Raw genomic sequence first — 24,810 nt, forward strand, 5'->3', positions numbered from 1 at the left:
CAAATTGTGTTTGCATTTTTACAAATTTGTAGGGCAGTACAATATCTCAGAGAGGAGGTCAGGTCTCCTGCTCACTATAGCTGCCCAATTTCCCTGCTTTTTAAAGTTTGATAGAAATATCTGTTGGCTATAGGTATGTTCTTAAACTGTAAGGTTTTTTGCATATTAGTTAATTTCCCTACTTTTTAATCCAGTAGCTAAGAAGTGGGATCCTGTCCAAGTTTGCTGAGAGTGGATTGATCATTTGCATGCTTATTGAGCTCAATGGGATTTACTACCCTGCAATCATGCTTAGGATAGGTGAAACTGACGAGGGGGAGGGGTGGGGAGGAAATTGGGTGGGTGGGCACTGGGTAGAGGGGAAGCGCCTTTCCTTTCCAAAAGGAAAACATTGTGAACAGTATCATTCTTTTTCAGGGTTTCCCCCACCTTTTTATTCTACAGCACGCACATGTAGCCTTCAACCGAAATTTAAACCAAAGCTGTCCCTGACCACATCTACACCATGCCTTTATTTCACTTTGGACAGTCATGGCTTCTCCCAAAGAATCCTGGGAAGTGTAGTTTGTGAAGGGTGCTGAGAGTTTCTAGGAGATTTATTTATTTATTTATTAGATTTCTATACCGCCCCATAGCCGAAGCTCTCTGGGCGGTGCACAACATTCAAACATAAAAATACAATAGGTCACATATAAACAAATTTAAAACTTTTAAAAAAACTTTAAAATTATAAAATATCCAGAAGAATCAAGACCATTTTTCAACACATGACTTGTTCGCCTCACAGAGCTTCAATCAGAGTGGCTGACTTAAACCCCTCTAGCCACTGGAGCTTTGTCAGGGGAATAGGAGTCTCCTCTCAGCACCCTTCACAAGCTACACTTCCCAGGGTTCTTTGGGGGAAGCCATGACTATCTAAAGTGAAATAAAGGTCTGGTGTGGTGGGTGTGGCCCCCTGATTAGGCAAGCCCAGCAGCTGTGGCTCCAGCTTTTAAAATACTGACAGTTGGTTCTTACTGAGCATGAAAAATGGAAATGGACTGCCTTCAAGCCGATTCTGACTTATGGCGACCCTATGAATAGGGTTTTCATGGTAAGCGGTATTCAGAGGGGGTTTACCATTGCCTTCCTCTGAGGCTGAGAGGCAGTGACTGGCACAAGGTCACCCAGTGAGCTTCATGGCTGTGTGGGGATTCGAACCCTGGTCTCCCAGGTCGTAGTCCAACACCTTAACCACTACACCACACTGGCTGTCCTTACTGAACATGCCCAGGCTTATCATTAACTTCAGCGCTAAATTTAAATTAATTAAAAAACAGACATGCATTTTTTAAAGTGCAGAAGATGAAAGTCAGACTATGGGATAAGGTCAGTAATAGGATTACAGGTGCTCTGTGAACATGGCTGTTTTTTAATTAATTTCAATAAATTATGAGAACTCTGACAGAAAAAAGTCCCAAAGGGGTCTTTTTTTGTCTTTCTTTTTACACTTTGAACTCTCTATTCTCTCTGACTGTTTTGTGTATTGCCATGAAAATTTAGAGGGTTGTTAAGCAAACATTTCTGAGTTCAGGACTATACGTTTTGTAAGGTTTTGTTTTAAAATGAGCTTATGGGAAGCATCAGAATGGCATGGGGGGTATTTTCAATTTAAAATTGCAGAATGCAAAAAATCCATGCTGGCTATAATAAATCTCCACTGCTACCACTAGGGTTTAATTGAGCCAGGACTTGGACCTTTACCACACATTACATTAAAACCACATTTGATCCTTTCTTGTATTGCCGGTATGCATTTCTGGGAGGAAGGGCGGGATATAAATTTAATAAATAAATAATAAATTTTTGAAAGACAGAAATGTGATTTAAAAAGCCCTTGTATAACATTTTCAAAATTGTTGTCTGCACAGTAAAATGGATTTACCATTGTATTTAAGCCTTACTGTATTGTAAAACAAAACCTAGTGTAAATAGACATGTCAGTGAAATGCATCTTTATTCTTCTCTCAGCCACATTTTCTACATACATGTCTGAAAATGGTGGTTCTCGTATTTTAATGTCAACATCATGTAGGAAAACTAATATTTGGTCAATGTTGACAAGTTTGACAGTGCTCCTTTACTACATCGCTGCTCTTTCCTTATGATTGTGAGCAATTGTGATTGTTTGCTTCTTTGTGTTTTCTGGTAGAACTGGCAAGTTTAATGGATAGTCATGTCAATTTAATGGAATGGCTTCTAGCCTGTTTCCTTCAGAAAGCTCCTATTTATGCACACGAGTGCTATTACATACATATCTGTCCTTTTGAAGGGGGAGACAAAGAGCACGCCACCATTGCAATAAGACACATCTTTTTCCAGCCCTCAACCTTGTCAGTGTCATTGAAGACCAGAGGTGAGGAAGGAAATGGTAGCGGGGTATATAAGCAAGTAATGAAGAAAATGAGCCTATATACTTGTAGGCTTTTAGACTATAAAACTAGCACTAGCCATGTTGTGATGGAATTACATCCAAATCTAGTTTGTTTATTTATTTATTGTACTTATATACCGCCCCATAGCCGAAGCTCTCTGGGCGATTTACAGTAACTAAAAAAATTAAAACAAATATACAAATTTAAAAACGCATCTTTTAAAAACAATTTAAAACACAATTTAAAAATTTAGAACAATTTAAAACAATTTAGTTGCAGTGCAGTGTGGTCAAACATTCAGAGTAGCTTAACATAGTATCTCATTTGTCATATTCAAAGTAGACCTATTGAAATAAATTGTCTTAACTTAATCAGGCACCACTCATAGTTTAGAAGTCTTTTCTCCTGCACTAGCTGCAGGAAGGGCTGGCACAAGGCATGACTGGGCTTTTGGGCACCAGCCTGCCCTGGCCCCACTGTGCCCACCTGCACACCTCACCTACCTCTCCCATTGCCTCATATGAATGCTGGGTATGCATGCCTACTATCAACCAGGATGGCAGCCGGGGTGCCAGCCCCATAGGGAAGCCTCTATTGCTATCTTGATGGATGGTAGGCATGTGTGCGCACAGCATTCACAGCAGCGGAAGAGGTAGTTGGGTCATGCATGTGGTCTTATTGAAGCTCGCACAGTCTGTATGGAGGGGGTACCTGGGAGTTTCCACGCCGCTATCTGCGGCAGGGTCAAGGGTTGTTGCAGCCATGGAATGGGAGCTCTACCCTCCCACCCTCAAGAGGGGCCCTTCAGGAGCACCTCTGGGCCACTGGGTCCCTTGTCCAGGGCCTCACCTGGCTTCTTTCTAATGCTGGCCCTGGCTGCAGGGGTGAGGTGATATTTCAGAGCTGAGAAGTATAATCAGTGAACAGTGATAATGTGTATTAAGTGAAGTTAAAATGGAGTAAGTGGCATAAGTTGGAGGTTGCCAACCTGCCACCCATGGACACCAGGGCACCTGTGATGACACCCCTGAGCAGGGCCTTGAGTCTCTGAACTTCCTTTAAAAAAAAAACAACTCCTCTCTAGTCCTCCTAGAAAATGTGCAGGTACCCTTCTAGGCAATTTCTGTGAAATGAGCCAGCCTCACTGCTTCTGCTTGTCAATGTTATTAGCTAATGAGTGAAGTCAGAACTGTGATTGATAAGTTGTTTGGACACCAGGCAATAGGAATCACTGGGGTCTTAAAGAACTGCTGCTTTTCCCTTTCTTTGGTCCATTTCTCCTGCTTCTGTCTCACTTTCTAGGCCTTTTCCCCTAGCAACTAGGATGTATCTTTCCTGTGGTGGGTTCATCTGAGATCAGATGTTGTTTTCTGCTTCTAGTTATTTATTTTATTTATTATTAAACTTATATCCTGCCCTTCCTCCCAGCAGAAGCCCAGGGTGGCAAACAAAAGCAGTAAAAACATTTTAAAATATCATAAAAACAGACCTTAAAATACATTAAAACAAAACACATTTTAAAACATTCTTTAAAAAAGCTTTAAAAACATCTTAAATAAAAAGTGTTAAAACATATTGTTTAGATTTTTTTTAAAAAACATACTAAAAGCAATTCCAACACAGAGGCAGGCTGGGCTCTAGATGTTTTCTGCAATTACACCTACAGAATAAGTGTGGGTAGCTGTTAAAGGATCCACCTTCCCTCCCCCCCCCAAAAAAAAGCAAATGTGGAAACTTTGCAGAGAGGCTTAGGCATGTCTCCTGCTGTGCAAGAGCTAAAGACCAAGCAATCATTCATTGTATAGTTAACTTACAGTATAGCATCCATGTCCATTCAAAACTAAGTCTCTTTGTGTTTAATGGGGCAACCTAGGCTTTGGTTTAGGGTTGGCATTGGAGGAGAAACAAGGTTCTTGTGCATTTAACAGCTGTACTGCAGGCAGAACCTCAACAGGTTAAGCTTTTTCTAGTATGAAAATACAGTTATGGAAAAGCTTCACCATAACTGTACTTTCTAATTTTGTGTTATGTCAAGTCCCCTGACAGCCATGTAGTAACTGGTGCCCACAGTACTCTCTAAAAATTCAAAATATGCCCACTAGGCCAAAAAGGTTGGCAACCCCTGACTTGCATGCAGTTCTAATTCACCCACCTCTGTCATTAAATAGCATAACACTTAATTTTTCCAGTTCATTTGCTTCTTGTGTTTATTATTGCCATGATAGATATACTTGAATAAATTTATTATTTTGTTTAAAAAGCCCTCACTTTTAAAGAGCTCAGAAAATCTCTATAATATAACTAAGAAGCAGTAATACATTTGCTCATTCAGTTAAATGTTATGAAGTTAACCCTTCAGTAGTGTGTCACCATACACAGTAAAGTTTCATTCATATGCACACATACGCTAGCACTAAACACATTGGACTTAGTGGGACTTTTGAGTAAATATGCATGGAATCAGGCTGCCCAGTATCCTAGTAACTAGAGAAAACTAGCTATCCTGAACTGGCAAGCCCTGTCTCTATGAACAGCTTGTCTATGCTGCTGGGGGTGTAATTGGCTTAATTCAGATTTAATTAGAATTGGTGTCTAAAAGTTCTGTTTCAGCTTTGAGCCTCATAGACTTTAGAAAATTGAAACTGTCCAGGGACTGAACAAGTTTCTCAACTTTTGCATGTTAATCTGTTCCTGATAGCATGTGTATTTTCAAACATTTGTTAGTATACCTCACTTGATGTGGAAGAGGCAAGTGACAAGCAGGAGTTGGACATTGACCTGGTTTGCCTGAAATACTAAGCCAGGAGTGCGGAACCTTCTCGGCTCCAGGGGTCAGATCTTTATCCCCCTTTAAAGGTTGCTGGAGTGATCTTTGAAGGGATGGAAAACTGCTTCAAAGAATACTTGCTGCCTCTGTGGCTGGTTTTGGACAGGTCCTCTGATGTTGATTGGGAACACCGGTACTATTTCCTCATGTGTTTCCTGTGGCCTTGTCCCTCCAGCTTAGAAGGATAATTTCCCGCTCATTGTAAAAAGGCATAGACTTGGACTCAAACCCTGAGCATTTATTGTTGTTGGTGATTTCCTTGACTTCTTCCAGGCATTTATTTTCCACTGGACGGCATTGTTGTGGTAGCCCCACCAGCACATCTCAGGGAGCAGGGTGAATGTGGCATCTCTGCAGACGAAATGAACTATTTCTTCCTGGTTGTGTGAAGATGCCCACAGTTCAGTGAAGAGCTTAATCTCCTAATCACACCACACTTTGCCCCTTAGCCTGTAGTAAGCCAACTGCTGGTTCTCCAAGGATGCCAGGGACTGGTTGTTCTGGGTCTCTTCATCCATGTGGGAGGGTGCCTTAGACTTGGGAATTCTGTAGGCCTTAGCTTGAGGGTCAACTATGTGTTCTTAGACTTGGTATGATCACCCAGAAATGGTCACTGGCTCAGATCCAAAAAATGCTGAACCTCTAGTACTAAAGGATCACTTGCTTCCCTCCCTAAACCATTTTCTTCCAGCAGCTATGCACATCAAGTCACCAAGGTTAGGCGAGGTAGTGCAGGCGCCCTGTTAACTGTTTTGCTGTGGTTGAACAAAAGATGCAGATGGCCCTTTAGTTGCCTGCTACCGTCAACAGCCTTTTAGTGCAAAATGATGGGGATTTTTTTTTACCCTTGGTGGGTACCTTAGGAAGCGTGAAATTTTAAAACCATGGAAGTTTTGGCCATGTGGTACATGGGAAGAGTTCATCTTTTTAGGGCTTATTTTTCTAAAATGTGTCAACTGGTAAAATCTTCCTTATTGGTTTACAGGTTTTTTTAAAATTGGTTTATGGGTTTTTTTAAAAAGTGACTTAAACTAATTACTTGTTGGGCAGCTTTTTATTGTGCATTGGCATTTTCCTGTTACTCCATCCATAGATGAAAGCTGGCCAGTGTGGTCCCCAGTCCCTTTAAATTTCCTTTTAATTGACCCTGCACAGTGTAGAAGCCATGAGATGAAGCTAGAAAAGTGCTCGTTGTAGAGGAGGGGGTAGGAGAAGAGTGCTTGTTGCCAGACAGAGTTGAAAGCTGGGCCCTTTGGAAAAGCACCAATGAGATCTACTCAGCCTTCTGAGTAGTTTAGTTTTCCAACTGCTTTCACTTACACCTGTAGCTTGGGCACAAACCTTGGTTAAGCCTCTGGGCTGAGTTCACACATAATGCTAACCATGGTTAACAACTAATAACAACCATTGCACATGGAAGTGATTTGTCTGTGGTTAATAAACCATGGTTAATCCACTGGGCTGGGTTCAGATGATCCAATAAATCAGGGTGGGGGATCTTTTTGGCTTCAAGGGCTGTTTTTATCCAGCCCTATTCTGTGGGCCAGCTTTGACAGATGGGCAGGGCAACCCATCTGTCAGTCATATGATATGTCATATGATTGGCAGGTGGGTTGTGACATCAGGTGATTAACAGGTGGGCAGCCTACAAGTTTGGAGGAGATAATGATCTGGCACACTGGCTAAATCCAGTTCCCCACTCCTGTCCAAGATAGATGTAAAATAAATTACTAGGAGCTGCTCTAGTGTCTTTGCTTTTTGCTACAAAAATCATATAGATCCTGTATAGATCTTTTCTATTAAGAAAAAGTCATTTTCTTACTTGCATTCAGTGATGTAAATAAGGTGGTGTTACTTGTTTTCTTCCCCTTCTTTCTCCATTCTGTCCCTTGCCATATACCTTTCAGAGGCATGTAGGGAATGTGACCAGAAGGCAAAGTTGTGGGGATCATAAGAAGAGCTTATTCCTCCTGTATGAATTGGCCCCAGTCCTCTCAGCCTAGCAGCCACCTGAGCACGTACCATTCACTCTGCAGCTGTCCTTTTTCCTTCGCTGTCAAGAGGTGGAGATGGGGAAAGAACAGCTGCAGAGTGCATGGCCTGGCCCCAATTAGTACGCTCTGCACTTTGGTAAAGGCAGGAAGGCATGGAGATCATGCCTTCAAGCATTAACCTAAAAGTACCAAATGGCTAGCAGCTGCTTGAGTGCCAGGCCATGCATTTTACAGCTGTCTATATCCCTATCATGTCCCAACAGAGAGGGGAGAAACTATTGCAGAGTGTAGCATGGCACTTGGGCAACTGCTATCTTCCATGTCTCTCTGCTGCTACACTCGAGTCGTGGGGGGGGGAGGTTATATCCAAGCCGTGATTCTTAACTTGTAAACACAACTGCTGATATCTGTATTCTCCTGAGGGCCAGAGGAAGACATTGTGGCTAGGAGCTGTACATGAGGCAATCTTTTCAGAGAGGTGTCGTCTAAAGACTAGAAGGAAGAATGAGAGACTGCAGCCTTTTTAACAAAAATATGCATTCTAGTGGTGGTGCTGTTTCTTTCCTACTCCAGTAAAGTTTATGGATTCATCTGGTCACTTGGTGGCAATTAGCTGTCATAGAACCTCAGAGAAATTTTTACACTCTCCGTTCTGTGCATGAGAGAGAGTTGCAATAATTGTAAAAAAGAACTCCAATTATATAAAAATAGTTTAAAAGATATCTATCTATGATGTGGGTTTGCTGGGAAATTATGAATTGGAAGTTTTTCTGTTTGGTGTCGTGACTGTCTGTTTCAATGTCTGTATATAAAATTCTTTACTCTCCAGAAATAATTTGCTGTTTAACCTCATCCCAGCTCAAGTTTATGTTGATAGTATTAACAGGTTTTCTTTGTTTAACCATATGAGCCAACAGTTTCCCTGATCTGTTGCCCAGCTTGAAAAACCTTTGTTTTGAGAAAACCAAAGACAGACTTCTTCACTTATTTCTAGCATCTTTAATTGCTCTTGGAGTATTTTTGATTCCCTCCATTCTTCCTATCTTATTCCTTGCATTTCTCATTTTTAAAATAATGCTGCCCCTCATTCCATTGCTTTTCTGGCTTCTAAAGCCTGAAGTGGATATAAAATACCCTCTGTGGAAACATTTAAATATATTGTGTTCCTGAAATGGTATTAATTGGAAAAAACAATTTACAGTGCAATCCAATACATGTCTACTCAGAAGTAAGCTCCATTGTGTTCAATGGGACTTACTCCCAGGTAAGTGTGTATTGGATTGCAGCCTAAACCTCCTTATGCAGTTTATCTGCTATGCTGGTATCTGTTATAAGTGACTGGTTTTAACTCTATCATATCAACTTGTTCCATTACTCACATCTTTATATATAGTAGAGCAAGACCTGATATATTTTACTTTAATATCTTAGGCTGCAATCCAATAGACACTTACCTGGGAGTAAGTTCCATTAAACCCAATAGACCTTACTTCTGAGTAGACGTGTATTGGATTGCTGCCTTAGTCTATTTTCTACAGGTGTTGCAAAGAACAAATCGATCCTTTAAGTTCAATGTGCTGCTGAGGGGAAAAAACCTTTTCTCCTCAATGTAAAATTTATTTTATTTTTTAATATTTGATTATTACCCATTTATGATTGCCCTAGCTTTCTCAGAGCAGATAAATAATAACAAATTTAATCAACAATATCAGGTTTGTATGGGAGAAGATTCTCCAAATATTCAGGTTCCAAGTTGTTTAGGGCTTTAGTATCCTGAAGTTGGCTCACTAGCAATTTGCAGCCAATGCTGCTCTTTCAAAATAGCATATGCTTCTGGTAGGCTGTCCCAGATAGCACCCTAGCCTTCACGTTCTGTACTAGCTGCAGCTTCTGAACTGTTTCCAGCATCTGGGTCACCATGGCCAGGCTGTCCCAATCCAGGAACACCCATAGCTGGCAAAAGGTGCTCTTTACCGCAGAGGCCACGTAAGCAACATATTAGGAGGGCCTGTGGCCAGCCTCCATTTTGTGTTCATATTTGGACCAGAGTTGGCAAGAGCATCATTGGACCCTGGATAATCTCTCACCTGCCTGTTTCTTTTTAGACCGTCTTTTTAGCAAAAGTGACTGATGTAAACTAAAACTGCTGGATTGTGATGCTGACATTATTAAAGACATTGGCACAGTAAAGGTCACTGAATGCAAAACTTGAGATCCTTATCTTGACCTCCAGAACCAGGTTTCCTCTTGTCAGATTCAGGTACTGTTGAGATGCAAATGTAGTATGCGTAAAACAATGGCAGGTCACTCCAGGTGTCTGTACCAGCCAGAAAATTATTCAGGAGTCATCTTGAGAGATGATCTCTCTTGATGCCACTTCCTCAACACACAAATCCCCCCTTGCACACTAATATCTGCCTCACCAAACCCCTCCCCTGTGCACATACACACCCACCTATACATTATCGAATCCCCCTTCATGACATCATTTTGACCTTATTGGTCACTGTGCCAATATGCACACCCATAAACAGGCACACTTTTGAATCCCCCAAAAGTCTATTTAAAATTAGGTTTTAGCCTAATTGAGAGAGCCATTTCGTAACTCCAACAAACTGCACAAAACTCCACATCACTCTCAGAACTACTTTTGTGCAGCACTGGACCTTGGATCCTGAGGCTTGGTTCTATCGCCTGGCCACTGGAGGCCCCAGATAGACCTCAAAGAGCTGAAATCACTCCAGGTGTAGGACTCCTGACCTTGAGTCGGGATCCTGGTTTCATCTCATCCTTACCTCACATAGGCAGGATAGATAACTTTGATAAACTATATCTTCTTGAGAGTCTCATGATATATTCCTGTGTAGGCTGCAATCCCGTCCACACATACCTGTCAGTGCCATTGAACCCAATGGAGCTTACTTCTGAGTAGACATGTATTGGATTGCAGCCGTAGTATAGGAACTTTGGCTGCTTTAGACTAGGTGTATGAATGTGTTAGAATATCAGTTTAAGTGCACCCATGATTTCATGTATCTGCTGCACTGTTTTAATCAATGTATTGTTAAATTCTCTCTTTATAATAAACAATAGGGCTGTGCACCAGATTTGGCTGAATCCTGAACTGAATCGGGCCTGTTTGTATCCTGTCCCGATCAGGTTGAAGCAGCTACAAATCGCTACAGAGCGGATTAGCGTGTCCCAAATCTATTTGCAGAGATCTCTGCCAAGCTGTAGCCCGAAACAGTTTCTCAGCAAGTCATACTTTATTAATTACAACATCATATAAGGAGAATGCTAGAGAGGAAGAGGGAAGTTCAAGGAAGGTACAGTGTTTGCGGGGAAGTGCTGGACTTGGTTAATGAGAACTCCAGGGCTAGCCTAGAATGCCTTCTGAATTTATTATTGTTGTTGTTACTGTTGTTATCATTATTTCCACTTGCTAGCCATAGACCATAAGAAGGACTCAGCTTGTGTTTTGTAACCTAGAGGGATTACATAATTTTATTTTAATATTGTTAGCCAGCCAACCTGCCAAACCTTGTGGGCATGTTAGCCAAATTTTTTTACTTCAGAATTATCATCATCATCATTAGTTTCAATTGCTAATCACAGTGGATATTATTAATATGAGATAATATTTTTATTTTCCCCTCCCTACTGCTCCTGCTGGCAATCTGCCCCCTATATTATTATTTGATTTATATCCACCCTTCCTCCCAGCAGGAGCCCAGGGCGGCATATATGACAGAGTCTTTTCTGTGACTCCAATGAATATTACCTTTTTTCATTGCTGACAATCTGCCTCTCAAAAGATTCCTGTACACGTGTTATTCCCACCCACCTCTGTGCATAGCTTCATGCTGATGACTGCCAGTGTCTGCCTGCTGTTGGCTAGTATCTCAGACCTAATTAAATGAAACCCTTAAATATTCTTCTGAAATGTGTTTTAGGGGTCATGGGGGTGGTGAACATGCTCACAGTGATTCCAACATACATATGTAATGAACAGTACTGCATCCAGGAGCACCCGCAAGCTACACTCCTGTTTCTTCAGAGGGAGTGAACCCATCCAGAACAGGCAGCCTAATTCTTAGACCCTGGAACCACCCACTCATAGGGCCTCAGTCTTGTTGAAATTAAATCTGCCTTTATTGGCCTTTGTCTAGCTCACAACTGCACCCAAGCACAGGTCCAGGACTTGTACAGCTTTGCTTGACTGAAATGAAGAATAGAACTGGTTTGCCATCTGCATACTGGTGTCTCCTCTCTCCAGATCTCTTAATTATCGCTCCCAGTGGCTTAAATAGCACGAGGGACAAAATGAAAACACTGGAACTCCAAAGCACAAAGTGCCATGGGGTTGAGGTACAGTGCTCCAATTTCACATTCTGGAAACAGCCCTGTCCTTTTTCTCATTGGGGTCATCCTGATAGAGGTGACCAAGGCTGAATTGGTCTCAGAAATGGAGTTGAACCCAGACTGGAATGGGTCAAGATAATCACTTTCTCCAAGAGCATCTGAAGCTGAGTAAAACATACCAACAGTCCTTCATTTGCAATGCATTCAGTACATCTAATCCCCCTTCCAGGATAGTAGCCATCACCACATCTTGTGGAAGCAAATTCAATAAATTGCCTGAATAAGTGCTCCTTGATTAGCATTGGTCTGTTTAAAGTTCTAGTGTTTAGTGAGGGAGAAAAAACAACTTTCTCTATACCACCATCATGTTCCTTTCTCCTCCCCTCCCCCCAGCTTAGTTGTATTTTCTGAACTAAAAAGCCCCAAACACTTTAGCTTTTTTGTTTTTAGTAAACATGTTTCAATTCTCTCTGATTTTGGTTGATTCCCCCCCCCCATGCAACCTTTCTAGATCTATGATATCCTTTCTAAGATGAGGTGACCAGAATTATATACAAGGATGGAGAATCTGTGGCCCTCTGAATGACGGACTTCCAACTCCCATTGGCCCCTACATGGCCGATGGCAGGGATTGTGTGAGTTGTAGTCTAAAAACATCTAGGGAGCCACAGGTTCCCCATCCCTGATATTTGTATTCCAGCCACATCATACAAATATGCATAGATACATTTAAAATGTAATATGATATTGCTGTCTTATTTTCTGTCCCTTTCCTAATTATTGGTTTTGTATGGCATCCTTCAGTAAGTATTTTTTGGCTGGTTCACATAGAGAGAACAATAAAAGACCAGAATAAAAAAGCAGCATAAAATAGTTAATCAAGTTGAGAGAGAATGAAGCAAGGTGGTCACACCTGCCACTGGCATGCAACCCCCAATGGCTAGCCAAGGGTAAGTGGGGTCCTTGGGAAATATTAGTCAGCCCTGGAGTAAGCAGCTGCAATTTTAACTAACTGCAGTTTCTGGCCACTCTTCAAAGGTAGTCCCATATACATCAGATTGCAACAGACTAATCAGGAGGTTGTTCCGGATAACTATGTCCAGGAGGTATTGCATTTGGCATGCTAGCCTCAGCTGCTGAAATATATTGTCCACCTCTAGGGTTTCCAATGGCAAAGCTGAATATTTGAGCAGCTTCAGATTGTAAACCTGGCCCTTTAGGGGAAGTGCTGCCCATTCAAAATAAGTTGGGCACTGCCTCTGTGTAACTTCAGAATATTTTCTGGGCTTTTCTGAATTATTTTGCTTCTAACTTGCTGCTTTGTGGTCCCCTGTCTGCATTGTCCAGTACAATTCTCTTGCCAGAGAGAGTGTGAGATTCAGCTGACTTGTATAAAACTAGTTATAATTGTTGATTCTCTAACATGAGATTGGCAAGCAATAGGAGAGAAGGTAAATGGGGCACAGCCCCTAGTTCTTGGCACATAGTCGAATTAAGATGAGAAATAGGACTTGTAACTCAGTGAATCTTGATGCCTGAGCATTGCGAATTGCCTTGTAGAACTCAGATTGATATGCTAGCTGTATGATGTACAGGGCTCTGATAGGGCTGCCAACCTTATGCCCACAACAATACTTACGCTCAAAGTTAATTACTGACATGCTTCTACAAGTTAGTTACACATTGCTTCTATAGAATGTCAACATGGAGTTTGGATTTTTAAAAATCTAATATTAATGTTGTTAATGGTTATGATGAAGAAATGCAGCCTCTTGCTAATGCTGTCCTTCAGTCTCAGACAGAAACTGCAGTTGATTTATTGCAGCTTGAGAAAGGTCAGCTTTAGACCCTAAAACAACAAAGTGATCCCAGAGCTGAGAACCATATATGTGTAAGACAAAGGAGCAATATGAATGGGTCAGAGTAGATGTCTCCAGAGAGCACATTAACGTCTATTTCTGTACATCTTGTCATTGTGTGTATGAGCATAATTAAATTTCATTTCCCTTATATTCAGCTCAAACTCTAGGATTGCTAGGTTTAAAATGCCACCATAAAATAAAACCAAGACCAAAAGATAAAACCTTTGGCTTCTCTTGGTAAAAATAAAAAACAAAACTAGCCATCTACTGGGAGTGCAAATCTTGCTAAAACCAGATAGAGGAGCATGGATACAGGCATACCTCGCTTTAACATACGCAATGGGACTGGAGCGTGTATGTAAAGTGAAAATGTACTTAAAGTGAAGCAATTATCTGCATGTACTGCACTGAAATCGCCACTAGATGGCAGTGGCGTCATGCCATTAAGTGTCCATAATTGCGAAGCACGCATACGTTAAGCGGGGTATGGTGGCGTATGGAGCATGTACGTTATAGCGAGGCGACGTTAAATGAAGCGACGTTGAGCGGGGTATGCCTGTATACAACTAGAGTGGTTAAACACGCCATAGCATTCCTACATAGCATTCCTTCAGTAAATGCAGTATAAAGATTGTTGGTGTGTTTCTTGCACAAATCTGTTTATCTTATATCCAGAATACGGAGACACTTAATTTGTACATCATTCAAATACAAAACTGCTGTCTGTGTTTACCTTTTTCCTATACTTTTTCCATTTTCTTCTCCTGCACTACAGAATGTTGTTTGTCCTCTAATTTCTTATCTTCTCTCATCCTCTTTTTGTGTGTGGTTTCTTTCTATTTTTAGCCAATGTGGTATAGTGGTTAGAGCAGCCTTTCCCAACCAGTGTGCCTCCAGATGTTGTTGGACCACAATTCCCATCTTTCCTGACCATTGGCAATGCTGGCTGAGGCTGATGGGAGTTGTGGTCCAACAACATCTGGAGGCACACTGGTTGGGAAAGGCTGGGTTACAGTGTTGGACTGGGAGACCAGGTGAATCCCCATTCGGACATGAAACTGATTGGGTGAACTTGGGCCAGTAACTGCCTCTCAACCTAACCTAATTCACAGGGTTGTTGTGGGGATTAAATGGAGGGGGAGAACCATATATGCCACCTTTGGCTGCTCATTGGTGGGATATAAATGCAATAAATAATTTTTGAATGGAATGGGACTGCTGAGTTGCTTGCTGCCTTTGTTTCCTTTCTGACTACATCTCCTTATTGCCAGTTCAAACTTCTATGGACCCAACTTTTTCTGCCCAGTCTATATTTCCTGGTTATTGTGATGGGCTTTGCTCTGTACTTGTATTGAGTAGCCTTTGCCAACTTGGTACCCTCCAGATGTTATGGATTACAACCCCAGCCAGCATGGGGCTGATGAGAGTTGTAGGGCACCAGGATGGCAAAGGCTGATATAGAACCTCAAATATACCAGCCTTTGACTACGTAGTTACGACTAGGACCTGCAGTGAGGAAGTGATTTGCTAATTACACAGAGCAACTTCTAGTTACTAGTAGTCATGTGGGTAGCAATTGGCATGCCATAATTGCATAGGACTTGGGTATTTATTTATTTTATTTAAATATCTGTAGACCGCACTTTTAATAAAAAAAATACAGCATGATGGTGTGCTGTGATCTACATCATAGTTCATCCTACCTCTTTGAAGAAACCCTCATTCTTAAAATGCATCATTCAGTCTCTTAATTCAGTATTTAAATATTTTAGTCAAACTGAGTTCATACTGGCAGATGGGTTCCAATGTGTCTCTGGGTAGATTGCACAATGAGTTTTACCCCCCTTTTCTGGGGACTCATTTATTTAAACAGGCTGACAGCGCACCACTACTGTTATGTCACCTTTAAAAGACATGCTCCCTCTCTTCTTATCATATGTTTCAGTTTAAATGTATGCTACCTAAATATATCTAGATTAAATTCAGAACTGAAATATAAACTTGTTCAAAGTTAGCTTCTGATGTGGTATTTTGGGAAAGTAGTGCTCATAGGTAGTTAGGTGTTCAAGTGAGTTCTAAAAAGCTGAGTAAGTTTTACAGATGGATCTTGCATTATAATATTTAATCACCCCTGAGCTAAGAATTGCTTTATTATGGTTAAATAAAGATTTGCCCAGAATTAGGGAGAGGGAAATAAGGCTCCCTCACCTCAACTGAAAGTTCTCAAGGCTTTCTTTAGTTGTCAAGCTCATAGTATTCACTTTAGGTGCGTGTCTCAGTTCCTTCTTTATGAAAGGCTTTGTTTTTTTATAATGTAGATTTCTAGGAAACAAACTCTAGTTATCTTTATACATTTGTGTATTTTACTTAATTTGTGATTTTTTCTTCATATGCATCACAGCCTTTTTTTCCCTCTTACAGGTCCTGCTGGGGATTTACATCTGGCGTCAATGTGAAATTAAGGTAGAAAAATGCACATAAACGTGTGTTTCCTGTTAAGATTCAGTGTACTCAGTGGTTATGCCTGAAGAGTGGGTCTTGTCTTTAGACTGATAACTGCCAGGAAATATAAATGATTATCCTAGAAGTCAAGCTTCTCTCCTCCTTACTGGAGTGAAAAAATATCCATCTCCAGGTTCCTACGGAATATCGTCTACAGAAAATGCATCATGTTCTAAGGATGACAGCCACCTAGATTCATGCACCCAATCTATACAGTTGTTGTGGATGGTTTGCCATCAGAAAGCTCCTCAAGCTCCTGTCTGGGCCCTGTACCTGTTTCTGAAATGTCTCTGCTTCATGCTTTGGGCCCTGTGCAGACCTGGCTGGGACAAGAGCTAGAAAAATGTGGCATTGATGCCATGATTTATACTCGCTATGTCCTTAGTCTTCTACTGCATGATAGTTATGACTACGACCTGCAGGAACAGGTATTTGCATATTTTGGATATTGTTTGAATGAAAATGAGTGCATGTTTTGCTTGTGTAATACATTCTTGAAATTCTCTGTGTTAACTAATTTCAGATTTCTATTTAAATAGTAAATCTTGATTACAGATAGAAATGAACACATGGAACTCCGTGTTGCCAAGGGTTTGGGCATACCCTGTGAATTAGATGTGAAATCGCCTGAACAACCTCCTTCTCGTGAACACAGGATTGAGGGTGTGTCAAGAAAAATAATGGGAGTTCCATAGCGAAAGAATTTTATACTTTTTATTGATTACACAGTAGGCTATATAGATATATGTCACATATAAGACTCTGGCCACAGCCAGTGAATCAGAATTATTCAGTAATACAATCCAATGTTAAAGACCTTACACAATATCTTATGACTTTGATGAACTAATTGCCATGAACTGCTTTAGAACGTTTCATTTTCAAAAGTAGCTTGCATGGTAGTGCAGGGCTTATTTTTGGAAAAAATCTCCTTGGCAACATGAGTTATTATTTGTAATAAGACTTCTTACCTGATCTTCACTGTAATATATAGTTATAAACAAAACAATATACAGTTATAAAAACAAATGAAACTGTTCCAACCAGAACAGTATAGATTCAACATGGAGTGAGTTGTGCAGATTTTTAGATCCAATTCATATGTGATCTGTTCAGCTATAAAGAACATGGTGGTTTTGATGAGGAATGTAAGCTTTGAAAAAATCTTTCATTTGTTTTCTGGTATATGCAAGTTCACAGAACTGGTAGTCATAATCATATATACATAGAGTATATAGAGAGGGAGAGAGCAAGGATGTCCAATTCAGATGGATAGGAAGGCTAATTTCCAGCAAGTGTGTAAGCTTCCGGCTGTGTTTAACTGTCCTTTTGAACCTGCCTTTCATCAAGTGAATTATCTCAGAGCAGAGCAGACCAAAAGTAATTCCTAGTTAAACAGCATCAGTAGGGCATGTGAAACAATGAGTTGAAGCTGCAGGCAGCAACAAATCTGATATCAATACAAGCAACAAATGTTGCGGGGAAAAGATGTATCTTCATTTGTCATTGAAAGCTTAACAAAGTCACACCAACTATACCTGGAAGGGGAAGGGTATTCCAAACGTGGGGGTGCTGCTACTGAGAAATCCCTCTCCCAGGTTGTCACATAACAGATGTTGTTCAGCTGTGGAACAACCAAGGAGTCCTCCCCACCAGATCAACTCGCAGGTAGGTTGATATGGGAGAAAGTGCTTCTTTAAGTATTTAGGTTCCGAATTATTTCGAACTCTATAAACCACTGTCAGAATGCTGAATATTGCATGGTATCAAACCATTAGCCAATGCAACTCCATTAGGTTTGGTCTTACATTGTACCTAAATTCCCATTCATTCAATTGAATTCAGGGCTGTGGAGTCGGAAGGAATTTTGGGTGGAGTTGTAGTCAGTAGAAATGTTCTGACTCCGGCTTCAAAATGAAAAATACTATAATAAATTTTATTATATATTATTATAACAATATATGGTAACAGGGCTGTGGAGTCGGAGTCGGAAGCAATTTTGGGTGGAGTTGGAGTTGGGAGTCGGACAGTAGAAAAATAGTGAAGTTGGAGTAGAAGGTTTGGTGTACCAACTCCACAGCCCTGATTGAATGGCTGTATTTTGCACAATCTTCAGCTTCCAGACCATTTTCAAAGATACCCCCACACAGCACATTACAGTTCTCTATCCAGGAGATTACCAGTTCATGGACCACTGTGGCAAGATTATCCATGTCCCAGAGTGGTCATAGCTCATGAAACAGCCCAAGCTGGTAAAAGGTACTCCTAGCACTGAAATGACCTGGGCTTCCAGTGCTAAAGATGAATCCATGAGCACCCTAACAGTCTGCTCCTTTAAAAAGAATGTATCTCCATCTAGAACAGGCCAACCTAATTATTGGACCTGGGTACTACTCGCTCACAGGACCTCTGTTTTCTTGGGATTCAGTTTCGGCTAATTGCCTTTCCAGCTCACCACTGCACCCAAGCATTAGATCCTACACAGCTTCACCTGATTCTGAAGTTAGTGGGTGTCATCAGCATACTGGTGATGGTCATCTCCAAAACTCCTGATGGCTTCACCCAGCAGCTTCACACAGATGCATCCAAATGTTATACAGGCTGAAGGCTGCTCTTGCAACAAGACTTTCCACCTCAAAGCCTCTCCTGAATCTTGGGGACCCTCAGCAAAGAGCTGGGAGTATTCAGAGTGTTACAGAAACTTGCTTGCACAAGTGTCCTGCTTGTGTAACTCAGATGCAACCCACTGTAGGTAAATCATCTGTAACTTCAACATAGTGGCTCATTTTCCTCATTTATTGTTAAAAAATCGGCAACAAAGTTTGCTTTGTGTAATGCTGTTGGCTGCACTGGGGACTTGGATTAATTTATGGTATTATTGAACTGTATTATAAGATTTTTCGTTGCTTTTCTTTACGTCTTTATTGGCTCATAAACATTTTTTTGTAACATACAATGTATTTAAAGAAAGAGTCATAATCCTTAAAGGATTACATGTAGGTCCTAACTATATATTCAATGCAAATATGTCTCAGCAAACCACAACAATAGCTACTTACCTGGGAGTGTATAGTTAAGACTATACCATGCGTAGGAAAAGCAGCTTCAGGAGGGGATGATTTGCAGTAGAGAAGCACCAGGTTTTGGAGCACAGAAGTGATAGGATCACCTCCACCCCAGTCACTTCTCTTGTGAGGTTACAGGAGTATGTTTGTGAAAGTTGGTTACATGGCTTTGCATGAAATATATAATTACTCTGCAGCATCTAATGTAATAAATTTCAGTGTTGCAACTTCTTACAGCTGCCACTTGAAAATAAAAAACATTCAAGTGCATTCAAATTGAAGTCAAAAATAAGCTGAGGAAAACGGAAATGTTACTTTTTTTCTTTCTAGTGGCAGATGGCCAGTTTTTCCCATCCCAGAATGCATCTGAGCATTCCTATGTAGCATCTTTCCAAGAGAACTTCTGAAAATAAAACATGGCAACGTCCAGTGGGGTTATTGCTTGCAGAAAATCCTCAGTAGGATATAACTGGAAGCATACAGAGATGGCGAGCCTTTTGGAAGTTTTAAAAAGTAAAGATGTGATGTTTGTGTTGATTGTGGAAAAGGATGGGATATCAGTGTAGGGAGCTGAGAACCTGTATCGCATACTCTGAGCAACAAAAGGGACAAATTTCTTTGGCAGTGGAGTCTTGGGCAGAGGAGAAAGGGCAAATATATGACAAGAAGATCCTGAGAGGAGTAAGTAACTGGTCTGAACATAGCAAATAAAGAGGAGCCAGTGTTTCTTTGCCATGTCTTGTGTAGACAGAAGCAACACAATTTAGCACAGGTGCAATCTTCTGTTTGTTCACCATGTTCTGTGATCAAAGCCAGGGCTGTGGAATCGGTACGCCAAACCCTCGACTCCAACTCCTCTATTTTTCTTGCAGTCCATGGTATGTGCAAAGCTCTCCTCCAACACCACATTTCAGATGAGTTGATTTTTCTCTTACCCACTTTTTTCATTGTCCAACTTTCACATCCATACATAGAGATTGGGAACACCATGGTCTGAATGATCCTGACTTTAGTGTTCAGTGATACATCTTTGCATTTGAAGACCTTTTCTACTTCTCTCACAGCTCCCCTTCCCAGTCCTAGTCTTCTTCTGATTTCTTGACTATTGTCTCCATTTTGGTTAATGACTGTGTCAAGGTATTGATAATCCTTGACAAGTTCGATGTCCTCATTGTCAACTTTAAAGTCACATAAATCTCTGTTATTACTTTAGTCTTCTTGACATTCAGCTGTAGTCCTGCTTTTGTGCTTTCCTCTTTAACTTTCATCAACATTTGTTTTAAATCATTACTGGTTTCTGCTAGTAGTATGGTATCGTTTGCATATCTAAAATTATTGATATTTCTTCCTCCAATTTTCACATCTCCATCTTGGTCCAGTCCCGCTTTCCATATGATATGTTCTGCGTACAGGTTAAATAAATAGGGTGATAAAATACACCCCTGTCTCACACCCTTTCCGATGGGGAACCAATCGGTTTCTCCAGATTCTGTCCTTACAGTAGCCTCTTGTCCAGAGTATAGGTTGCACATCAGGACAATCAGATGCTGTGGCACCCCCATTTCTTTTAAGACATTCCATAGTTTTTCATGATCTACAGAGTCAAAGGCTTTGATGTAACCTATATTCTGAAATTCCTTGGTCCATTCCATTATCCAACATATGTTTGCTACATGATCTCTGGTGCCTCTTCCCTTTCTAAATCCAGCTTGGACGTCTGGGATTTCTCGCTCCATATGTGGTAAGAGCCTTTGTTGTAGAATCTTGAGCATTACTTGACTTGCATGGGATATTAAGGCAATAGTTCAAATTACTGCATTCCTGGGATCCCCTTTCTTTGGAATTGGGATGTATATGGAATACTTCCAGTCTGTGGGCCATTGTTTAGTTTTTCATATTTCTTGACAGATTTTACTCAAAATTTGGACAGATTCAGTCTCAGTAGCTTGTAGCAACTTTGTTGGTATGCCATCTGTTCCTTGTGATTTGTTTTTTCCAAGTATTTTAAGAGCAACTTTCACCTCACATTCTAGAATTTCTGGTTCTTCATGAGTCTGTCATGCTGGCATCACTTTTATAGAGTTATTCCGTGTATTGCTTCCATCTTCCTTTTATTGTATCTCTGTCAGTCAGTGTGTTCCCCTGTTGATTATTCAACATCCCTATTCTTGATTTAAATTTCCGTTTCATTTCTTTAATTTTTTGGAATAGGGCCCTTGTTCTTCCCTTTTTGTTGTCCTCTTCTGTTTCTATACAATAACAATTGTAATAGTTTTCTTTGTCCCTACGTACTAGTTGTTGTATTGTTGCATTTAGGGTTCTGACCGTGTTTCTATCTCCCTTTGGTTTTGCTTTCCTTCTCTCTCTAACCATTTTAAGAGTTTCTTCAGTCATCCATTGAGGTCTTTCTCTCTTTTTAACTAGAGGTATTGTCTTTTTGCATTCTTCCCTGATAATGTCTCTGATTTCACTCCATAGTTATTCTGGTTCTCTGTCAGCTAGTTTAAAGCCTCAAACCTTTCCTTATTTGATTTTTATATTCTTCTGGGATGTTATTTAAATTGTATTTTGGCATTATGATTGGTTTGTTCTTCTTTAGCTTTATTTATATTTATTTATTACATTTTTAAACCGCCCTATAGCAACAAGCTCTCAGGGCGGTGTACACAAGATAAAACCACAATTAAAATACGAACAAGTGTGGATTATAAAACATGTATAAGAACAGAATTAGAATACAAATTAAAATAAAAATTACAATACAATTACTCTGATTTTCGATATTACTAGTTCATGATCTATACCGCAGTCTGCTCCTGGTCTTGTTTTTGCAGAAAGTATGGAACTTCCCCATTTTCTGCTTCCAATTATATAATTGATTTGATTCCTATATTGACCATTTGGTGATGTCCACGTGCACAGTCATCTTTTCGGTTGCTTGAAAAATGTGTTTGCAAGAAACAAATTATTGGCTTCACAGAATTCAATAAGTCTTTCTCCTGCTTCATTTCTGTCTCCTAAGCCCTATTTTCCCACAATTCCTAGTTCTTCTGTGTTCCCTAGTTTTGCATTCCAGTCCCCCATGATTATCAGCACATCTTGTTTTGGTGTGTGATCAATTTCTTCCTGTACATCTGCATAAAATCTCTCCAATTCCTCTTCTGCATTTGCTGTTGAATTTAGACTTGCATGATGGTTATGTTGATAGGTTTCCCATTTAATCTCATTGATATAACTTGCTCAGACCGTGCGTTGTAGCTCCTCATTGCTTTTGCTACATCACTTGTCACTATTAAAGCAACCCTATTTCCTCTTAATTTCTCATTTCCTGCATAAAATATTTTGTAGTTGCCTGATTGAAAATGTCCCATTCCCATCCATTTTAAATCACTCATACGAAGTATTGTAATGTTGATACGTTCCATTTCTTATTTATTTTATTTTATTTTATTTATTTCATTTTTAAACCACCCATAGCGAATAGCTCTCTGGGCGGTGAACAAAACAAGATTAAAATACAATATTACAATAAAATTACAATAAAATCAGCAACAAGTTAAACGGAAAAAAAATTAAATGAAACACATTGAACATTAAAATGCCTGGGAGTATAGCCAGGTCTTAACCTGGCGCCTAAAAGAAAGTACCGAAGGCGCCAGGCGTATCTCCACAGGTAGGCTGTTCCACAGTTCGGGGGCCACCACAGAAAAGGCCCTAGATCTAATAACAATCCTCCGGGCATCCTGATGAGTTGGTACCCGGAGGAGGGCCTTGGATATTGAACGAAGTGAACGGGTAGGTTCATAGCGGGAGAGGCGTTCCACAAGGTATTGTGGTCCCACACCATGTAAGGCTTTATAGGTCAAAACCAGCACCTTGAATCTGGCTCGGAAACAAATAGGCAGCCAGTGCAGGCGGGCCAGGACAGATGTTATATGCGCAGACTAGCGGGTCCTCGTTAACAACCTGGCTGCCGCATTTTGCACTAGCTGAAGTTTCCGAATGGTCTTCAAGGGCAGCCCTACGTAGAGCGCATTACAGTAGTCCAGTCTAGAGGTTACCAGAGCGTGAACAACTGAGGCGAGATCGTCACTGTCCAGATAGGGGCGTAGTTGGGCTACTAAGCGAAGATGGTAAAACGCATTCCGTGCCACTGAGGCCACTTGAGCCTCAAGCGACAAGGAAGGGTCAAAAAGGACCCCCAAGCTACGAACCTGTTCCTTCAAGGGGAGTGTAACCCCATCTAGAACAGGATGAACATCCACCATCTGGGCAGGTAAAGAGCTCACCAACAGTGTCTCAGTCTTGTCTGGATTAAGTTTCAGTTTATTAGCTCTCATCCAGTCCATTATCGCGGTCAGGCAACGGTTCAGCACATCAACAGCCTCACCTGAAGAAGGTGAAAAGGAGAAGTAGAGTTGCGTGTCATCAGCGTACTGATGGCAACGCACTCCAAAACTCCTGATGACCGCACCCAGAGGCTGCATGTAGATGTTAAAGAGCATGGGGGACATGAGGGACTCTTGCTTGACAATTTCTTTCCATGTTTCATGCTTCTCACATTCCATGTTTCTATTGTGTGCATTGTACAACTCTGGACTTTCCTGTTGCATCTGTGCATCTGTGCCTCTGGGCTTCCTTTCGGCTTTGACCCAGCTGCATCATTAGTCACAGTGCTACTCATACTTATCCTTTATTCTTCCCCAGTAGCTCGGTTAGTGCCTTCTAACCTGGGGGTCTCATCTTCCAGCACTATCTCGTGCTGCATTTTAGATACTCTGTTCATAGGGTTTTCGTGGTAAGAGGTATTCAGAGGTGGTTTACCATTGCCATCCTCTGAGTTTGGATACATCTTAGTCTGGTGTCTCAGCTTTGGGTGCCATTCCATCTTGGTGCCCCTGCTAGGAGTCAAGCCTCTTGGTTATAGACTCCTTGGTTTTAGACTCCTGACAGCATTGCTCTAAGCTTCTTCAACACTCTCAAACCCCCTCACCACGTTAAGGTGTGCATCCTAGAGGGGAATACTAATTACACAACTGCTAATTATATTCTATGAATATGTTAGCAGTTCATGGAGATGGGATCAGTTCTATTCTGCAGGTGGTATATATGAAGTGCATACACACTTTCTCTTTTTCAAGGCCTTTTCTGTCTTTGCACTTAGAGAGAGGCAAGATCAAGGAATAGAGAATTTGGGGAGATGGAGTAGATCTGAACAAGGAGGAGACCACTGAAGTGGTAATCCAGTTCTTAACAGCAGTAGCCTCTTCTGCAGGTGTAGAGAATTTTTTTTTCTTCCTTTGGACTAATTCATTCTAAATTGAGAAATAAATTGGGAACTGGAAAAGCAGGAAAGTTTGTATTTATTTACCAGATAATAAACAAGGAAGATAAAGGTGAAAAAGATTGAGTTAACTGTACCACCCAGTGTTTTAAGTTTCGGGTTGACTTGGTTGAAATTGCCTAAATTTTATCATTTTAAAGAACTTTACATTTATTTAAAAACTGAAATAGTTGTTGAAGAAGAAAACTAACCGGAAGACTAAACAATCTTATTAGTACAATTTAAATGCCTGTTTGGTGGTTGGCACATCATGACAAAAATATCATGATTAATTGAAAGTTGGAGCTGGTTCATCTCCTAAATGACTTTACAAGTTCATTCTGCTTTAGTACTAAATTATCATCCCGTTTATTCATGAAAATTAATTTGAAAACAATTCAGAATAATTGCTTGGTGTGTACTTGCCCTCTAATGAAACCTACATCTCTGAATATGTATTA

At 40.7% G+C, this 24,810-nt stretch overlaps 1 protein-coding gene across 4 annotated transcripts in view; it reads left to right on the forward strand.

The window, feature by feature from the left end:
• The window catches only part of KIAA0232 (KIAA0232 ortholog), a 52,610-nt gene that overhangs the window by 3,635 nt on the left and 24,165 nt on the right, over positions 1 to 24,810 (forward strand). For 2 of the 4 annotated variants that reach the window (XM_061587384.1, XM_061587395.1), the window contains exon 2: positions 15,881 to 15,922. In XM_061587384.1, coding sequence (XP_061443368.1) covers positions 15,881 to 15,922 — 42 coding nt within the window. Of the gene's footprint in view, positions 1 to 15,880; positions 16,390 to 24,810 lie in introns of all 4 variants that reach the window. The other 2 variants (XM_061587367.1, XM_061587378.1) reach the window with 1 other exon arrangement.

The sequence above is a fragment of the Rhineura floridana genome, chromosome 1, assembly GCF_030035675.1.
Source record: "Rhineura floridana isolate rRhiFlo1 chromosome 1, rRhiFlo1.hap2, whole genome shotgun sequence".
Classification (NCBI taxonomy): Eukaryota; Metazoa; Chordata; class Lepidosauria; order Squamata; family Rhineuridae; genus Rhineura; species Rhineura floridana.